General features: G+C 40.1%; 1 protein-coding gene across 1 annotated transcript; it reads left to right on the forward strand.

The window, feature by feature from the left end:
- The first annotated feature begins 77 nt into the window (after positions 1–77).
- On the forward strand, positions 78–4,247 carry klf1 (Kruppel-like factor 1 (erythroid)). The gene is made up of 3 exons (XM_018664844.2): positions 78–482; positions 1,524–2,361; positions 2,460–4,247. Exons 1-3 carry the CDS (start codon positions 408–410, stop codon positions 2,633–2,635), a joined length of 1,089 nt encoding a protein of 362 aa, XP_018520360.1. The 5' UTR covers positions 78–407; the 3' UTR covers positions 2,636–4,247.
- The last annotated feature ends 3,528 nt before the right edge of the window (positions 4,248–7,775 follow it).

Below are 7,775 nucleotides of genomic sequence, written 5' to 3' on the forward strand. Positions count from 1 at the left end.
GTAAATGAACTGTCTTAAAGCATAAAGATGAGTATCCAGCTAAGAAACTCTCACTTTATGCTCCACCTCCTAACGGTCAAAACCTACATGAAAAAGAGAGATTTGAAGTGAGACGCACAGCTGACAGAGATAGACAAGCCAGAGGAGGGAGAGATAGCAGGGGAGGAATGGAGCAAAGGAGGCAGCTTTAACAAACTGTTGCTGAGGTCTTTTTAAGCACTGAGTGGACTGTAACCAGCCTGGTGAGCTGGGGGGTTTAAGGTTTTTCTGTTAGCTGAGGGTAAGACGGTCATGTAAAAAAAAAAAAAAAAAGACAGAAAGAAAGAAAGAAAAAACAGAAAAAGCAAAAAGAAGAGTGAAACTTTACTATTTTAAAACTGTCAACCAATGTCACATCAAAGTGCTTGATGGCTGTTACACAGGCTGTGCTCCCTTCCTTCAGCTCCTTCTCCAGCCACGCTCACTCCAGTGACGATATGAAAGTAAGTATCCTGATGACTTCAGTTGTTTGCTTCCTACATGGTAATAGCAAAATGAATTGATTTGAATAATAATAACAATGCTACCTGTTGCCTCACCTAAAGAGACGACAGTTGGAACCTATCTGAGAATATCATGAAGGCAATGTTAACCTCTGCCTGGTATAATCACTGTGATGGTCATTTGTACATCTCACACATAATTTAGCCTTTGTTATAGTATTTATTGTACAAATGTGTCCATTTTGAACTGTTAAAACTGCAAAATGCAATTGTCAGCTGTTACACCTGACTTGTAAAAAGCATGTGTCATGTATGTTAACCCATATTCTAACACATTTATATTTCTTATGCAGGTATTTCAGAGTTGCAATATATAATGAAAAGAAAATTACTGTATTTAGACAGTTACTGAATTAGCACGTCAAACTCAGCTTAGAGTTCTCAGGAGTATGGATTATGAATATTGTGGGTATTGGCTCTTCAGAACTTGTACGTACCGTATTTGTACCGTAGCACTAATTGTATTTTTGATTGTTGTTTGGGATGAGTGCACCTCCAAGTTTTTATGGTATCTAGCTCTTGTTCCCATGGAGTTGGAGTGCACCTGTTGTATGTTGTTGTTGTTATGACAAAAGTGAGATTTCTGCTGTCCATTCTGGCTGCAAAGGGATCCCTTCCTAAAGTGGTTACAATGTCCCTGTTTTGAGCCTAATATAAGACTTCAGCAGTCTGAGTTAGACAAATCAAGTCAGGACCTTTTGATGTTACAGCTGTACCAATACCAAATTCCCTCTCTGTGTTTCTCTGTGTTTCTATAGTTAGTGTTTCAATTTGTAAAATCAAACAAAGTAGTAACAAAGTAGGAATTTGGTACTAGAGAGACTAATAACTTTGAAAGAAGGATCTGTGAGCATATGCACAGGAGGAACAATTATAGCAACCAGGATCCCTTTTAATGTACATATGGACACATGACTGTTGTTGTTACATAAACTTGTAAAGATGTAAACCTCTCCTCTTATACTCTCTGAAAACATCTAGGTGTGGAAGTCTGAGGGTGGCTCTCTCCCCCTTGACTCTCTCAGTAACAAACTGTCACCGAGCAACTCTGAGCAGCTGCAGGTCTCTCAACAGATGACAGAGGATCTCCTAGATGATGACAGCCGGGCATCTTGGGACATTGAGTTCTTGCTGTCTGACTGGAGCAACCCTTCACCTGACCTTAACCCCTCTCTGGAAAACACTGATCAACGGCTCCCACAGTTCGACCCAAACGCAGCATACCAAGAAGCGGGAATATTTAAGGACCAACCACAGCAGGAGTGTCTGCAGGTGAATAATGGCGGCCTCATGGCGGAGCTTCTGTCCCCTGCTGAAACCACAGCAGTCCAGCCAGAGCTGTACCAGCGAGGTTATAATGATGACCAAACAGGTCGGACTTCAGTTCCCAGTATACCTATTGTAGACCAGTTTGGCTTCCCCCAGGGAAGCAGAGGAAACCACAGTAAGATCACATCATGGGACTTTAACCCCTACTATGCCCAGCAGCACCCCTCAGTGGTGAATTTCCCCGACAACAGGTTCATCCCACCTCAAGCTGTGACCCCTGACCTTCGACACTACAGCTACATGCCCAACTTCAATCTCAATGCCAATCTTTTCTGTGACTACACCCACAGCCAGGCGACAGGTCATCTTCCCCATCACCAGCAGCCCTTGCTGGTCGGACCCCAGCTGCCCCCTACTGGGGTGGAGGGGAAGCGTGGTCGAAGGGCCACGGGGAAAAAGAGGCCCGCCATCCACAGCTGTGAATACCCTGGCTGCAGCAAGACCTACACTAAGAGCTCACACCTCAAGGCTCACCTCCGCACCCACACAGGTAACCCAGAGAAACAAGAAAACCTGTCACATTTGATCTCAAGATATGTATATGTATGTGTTTGATAATGACCATCATTTTTAATGTTTATTCATCAGGTGAAAAGCCTTACCACTGTTCCTGGGAGGGCTGCAGCTGGAAATTCGCCCGCTCAGATGAGCTGACACGTCACTACCGCAAGCACACCGGCCAGAAACCCTACGAGTGTATGCTGTGTCAGAGGGCCTTCTCCCGCTCTGACCACCTGGCTCTGCACATGAAGAGACACACCTGAAGCTCACACACACACATACATACACAGACACACAGACACAGACACACACACACACACACACACACACCCCACTGGCATTTAAACAATGAAATTTAACAGCAGGCAACTTACACTGACTTGGGTACTCTTTGAATTTGAACCCTAAGCAGTACACTGAGTGTTAACTTGAACACTGTGCTTGATTATCTGGCTAGTAAATAAAACAGGCTGACAGATTAAGCAGTGAAAACTGACAACACAACCAGTGGTAGGTTGACATCACAAATCACCGGGCACAAGAGGAAGTTTGATGTTGCTGATAATTGTGAGTCCGTTTTTGGTTTATTTCAAAACAGATGTGACACATCTAATTCAAAAGCCTTCAATGCATGGAATTCTCTTTTTAACAAGAAATAATTGATATCCACTACTTAAAAAATCAACACCAGAGAGAACAATTTAAGAGTACTCCACCAAATTAGCCTTGTACTTAGTCAGACTCATTAAGCATCATTTTAAAAAAGTATCAAAACTGATGCAGCTGAAAGAGAGATATCGTGGCATTGCACTTACATCACCCACAGTGCTACTCGGTCACCAACAGTTTGGTCAGTGATTCAGGTGTGTTATGCTAGCAGCAGCTAATGTAGCCTTGACACTCTAGCCTCAAGCAGAGAGGTTTATGCAACTTTTTCACATATGTAGTTGTACTCTGTGAGGCCTGTAACAGGCTCTAATGTGTACAATCGTCACACTTCTTTAATGCCACAGTTTAGGTTTGTTTTTAATAAATTCTAGTTTAGATTACATGAAGTCAAATTAGTTACTTGGACATCAGTAAGACACATTGTTAGAGACTAAGACCTTGAGGACCTACTGGTGTAAAGATTTCCCTGTCCTTAAACCCTAACCATCACCGCTTCATGTCAACCCTCACAACCAAAGTTACAGTTAAATCTAGTTGTAATCCTAACACCAAGACTTAGTCCTCACTCGGCTGGCCAAAAATTGTCTGAAGTCCAGTCCAAGAAAACACACCCATAATGTAAAGTTTGCATGCTTTTAGCAATAAGGGCCACCTAGACAAACACTGTACATACTACAGGCATGAAGACAGTGGACTTAAACACTAACAGAAGACCTACCATGAAATATGTATAACATAGGTTATAACAATGCATCTAGTAGGAAGACATGACTCACTTAACAAAGTCATGGTTGCTTGGCTGCATTACCGCTGGGATGATCTGATATCTTTGTCTGATTTCCCTTTCAAGTAAGAACTTCACTACCATTACTATGGTAATAATGATTGTAACTTTAAGGATATGATTGTAAATGTACGTTGTGTATTTTTGTCATCTGACTTTATGTTTGTCTGTTTGGAGAATTTTAATTTAAGAAAAACATGTACGCGAAGAACTCAAATCTGTAAATAATCTGCATCTTTCTCAGTTGTTTGTAATCATCTACAAATAAGCAACGTATTTATTGATATGATCTTTTATATCAACAGAAGATACTATATTATTGTATGATGTTTTTCTATTCTCACAGGAGTGCTTTAAAGTCTTTTAATTGTTGCTATCAATTTCATAATTCCAGTAAAGACCTCATATGCTGTAAAACTGTCTCTTGGTGTCATGTGATTTATTCAAGTGGCTCATATTGAGTAAATCAATATGAAATCAATATCTAAAAATATAAATAAGTCGAAAAATATGCAGATTGAAAGTGTAATGTCAACCTTTGGCCTTTAGGTGGCGGTCTTTTGTTATTATGCCAACGTTTATGCTTGCAGGCTGGTATTAGCAGGTTGTTGGCAGCTGGATCTGCAGTGTTTCTAATCTGGGCGAGGGTGAGGTTAGGATGAGAATCTGTTTATGTAACTCAGCACTCACTGATTCATCCTGATTATGTCAGATGATGAAGATCGTCATCACATTATGGAGCTCCCCCTCTCTGTACAGACACATGAACAGGCATGTACAGCCTCTAGAAAGGCAAAAACACGGAATAGCAAACACAATTACACGGCCACTTGCTAACATTTACAACACATGCTTATACACACACATAGAATTGCATGCTTTTGAGAACAACGCTTGAATAACCAGAGGTAATTAAATTTTTTTAATTAAAGAAAATCACAATATACAGTTTAATACCCACAAGAGTAAACTGCTTGGTGTTTAAATACCACTTCCACCATCAAGACAGGGTAATTTGCAGTTTGCTTTTAAATTTTAACATTAAGTTCAATTAAATCCCAATGAAGTGGGCTAACCTAACCAGCCTGTGAAACCAGGAATATGTCATCCAGGTAATGTCATCTTGGACTTGTGACTTAAAAAGCTTGTGTTTTATATATATACTTTATGTAGGTAATTTGTGATATTTTCATGAGTATTCTCTTATGTGCACTGTTGCCTCACAGCAAGAAGGTTCCAGGTTTGAACCCTGGTTTGCCCAGGCTTCCTCCCACAGTCCAAAACATGCAGGTTAGGTTAATTAGTGATGGATGGATATATATACATCAGGCTTTGATATACACATGGGAAATACAGCTGATCCAAAATGCTGCAGCATGATTACTGACAGGAACTAGGAAAAGAGACCATATTTCTCCTGTGTTAACCTCTCTACATTGGCTCCCAGTCAAATCCAGAATAGAATTCAAAATCCTCCTCCTCACGTACAAAGCCTTTAATGGTCAGGCTCCATCTACCTTAAAGATCTCATAGTCCCCTACAATCCCACTAGGACACTGCGCTCCCAGAATGCTGGTTTACTGGTGGTTCCCAGAGTCGAGTGGGAGGCAGAGCCTTCAGTTATCAGGCTCCTTTACTGTGGAACCTTCTCCCAGTTTCTGTCCGGGAGGCAGACACCCTCTGTACTGTAAGAGTAGGCTTACAACTTTCCTCTTAGATAAAGCTTATAGTTAGGGTTGGCTCGGGCTTGAACCATCTCGTAGTTATGCTGCAATAGGCCTAGACTACCGGGAAATCTCCCATGATGTGCTGAGCTCTCTCTCTCTCCTCTCTCTCTCTCTCTCCACAGTATGGATTCATATCCCATAAATACATGTTACTAACTCAATATCTCCCCTTTCCTGTAGTATTGTGCTCTTCCGCCTCTCTCTCCTCTTCTATAATTAGAAATTACTTATACTGCTATTAGTTTTAGTACTACGTTAGCAGTTAATACTTTAATTATTACTATTATCATTGCTACTACTGTATTATTGGCATCACCTTACATTTTATATGGAACCAGTGTTATGCTATGTTCTTCTCCCACTATTCTCTGCTGGTCTAGACCTGCTCTATATGAAAAGTGCCTTGAGATGACTTTTGTTGTGATATGGCACTATATAAATAAAATTGAATTCAATTGAATTGAAATGTAGGGTCCAGTATTAGGGACATATTAGGGACTAGAAGTCAAAATATGTCAGACAAATATGTTAGGGATAGCCTCTTTAAAATTTCCAACAGGTGTTATAGTAATAGATCTTAATGAGTTGCAGCAGGTTTAATGGAGTTTTATTTATACTTAGGCCAGAGGAAGGTTTAGTGGACTGGTTTAAAGATACAGCAATTAATCTCTATTTGGCATGGCAATGAACTCCACTCCAAGTTTCCTTTTTTGTGTACTATCATGGCTATGATTGGATTACTAAACCTGCCCATCCAGGATGGCATTATAACAGGTGAACAGAGACATGAGCCAGTAACAGCATCACTGCACACACACATATCAGCAACATTTGAGTGCCCTGCAGAAGTAATGTTGATAATTATGGTGCTGCAGATATACCTCTTGGCCATTAATAATGTTATCCACTGAGACTGTGCTCACATAGCAAGATAATCCACATCAGAAGATAAATCCACAACACTTCACTAACAGGTTAGAGATGGTCATGAGGTTCCGTCTGCAGTGCGAGTTTATTTTAGTGCAGCGTTCAAGGGTGCGTAATTTGGGATTTAGAGGTGACACGAGGACAGAGGCAGACAGAGTTCTGACCTGTTGTGCCCCGAAAAGAACAAACAACCAAACTCTCAAAACAAATCCTCTCTCTTTTCTTCCACTTTCTAATTCCTCCTTTCTTGTTTACATCCTACAATACTGCTAAAGGGGGTATTATGCAGGCATTATGTATTCACAGCATGGCTGAAGTCTTAACAGTCTAAACAAGCAGAACAAGAGATTAAATATTTTGCCAGAACGATATTGTGGTCTGACCAGAGGGCAGCAGCAGCTTAACAGGTGAAAGTTTAGAACGTCATTATAACAATGTTTGTGACCAGGCCAAGGCTTTAAGTGAGGATAACATGCTATAAACAATTCCAATAATGCAATGTTAATGTATTTGGTTTCTTTTTGCAAATGACTGTTCCGTAAAGTTGTAAGTTTCATTTTCTGTAAATGCCCAAGGCACAATGTAAAATAATTAATAGGAAAAGCTAATTAACCCACTTAATTTGACTGGTTTATTAGAGAGAAATATTTCCCTCCTCCCTGCCATTCACAGATTCAGTGGGGTGAACCATTTTTCATCAGCATGGAAACATAGATGAAAACTTGAATGTTGAGCAGCTGAGGGAAGGTTTACTGAGGACAGATGTGTAATTAAATTCTCTCTCTCTTCCTTGTTTTCCTCTTTAGAGAAATGCAGATTAATCAGTCCCTGTGTTTGAGTTTTCCCAGTGGAGAGGAGATTTCAGGACACTGGTTCACTCATAAAGAAAGAAAGAGAAAGTTGGCAGTGATGAAACAGTGGTCATATCTACTCCTAATGGTAATAATGCTAATAAAATAGCAAAAATGACATGATTTCATGTTTGGAATGCATTTAGAATTTTATAAATACTACAGAGAAGTGACAAAGTAATTTGAGAAGCTTTAAAAACTTAACTCATGCCACGTATTAGGCTGTCAGGTGATTTCATTTCCTCATTTACTAGTTACTGCATGAACAACAGGTTTTTTGTGTTTACTTTTCCATGAACTCTGTGGTCTGAAGTCATAAAATAGCTAATTTAATCAGTGGAGAAAATACTTTAAACCCTTAAAAATACATTTTTATGGATGCATATGAAAATATGTCATTCAAGGCTTGACATTTAAAGGGGCTATTTTAAGTTTTGTAGTGTTG

This window comes from Lates calcarifer, linkage group LG5 (assembly GCF_001640805.2).
Source record: "Lates calcarifer isolate ASB-BC8 linkage group LG5, TLL_Latcal_v3, whole genome shotgun sequence".
NCBI classification, from domain to species: Eukaryota; Metazoa; Chordata; class Actinopteri; family Centropomidae; genus Lates; species Lates calcarifer.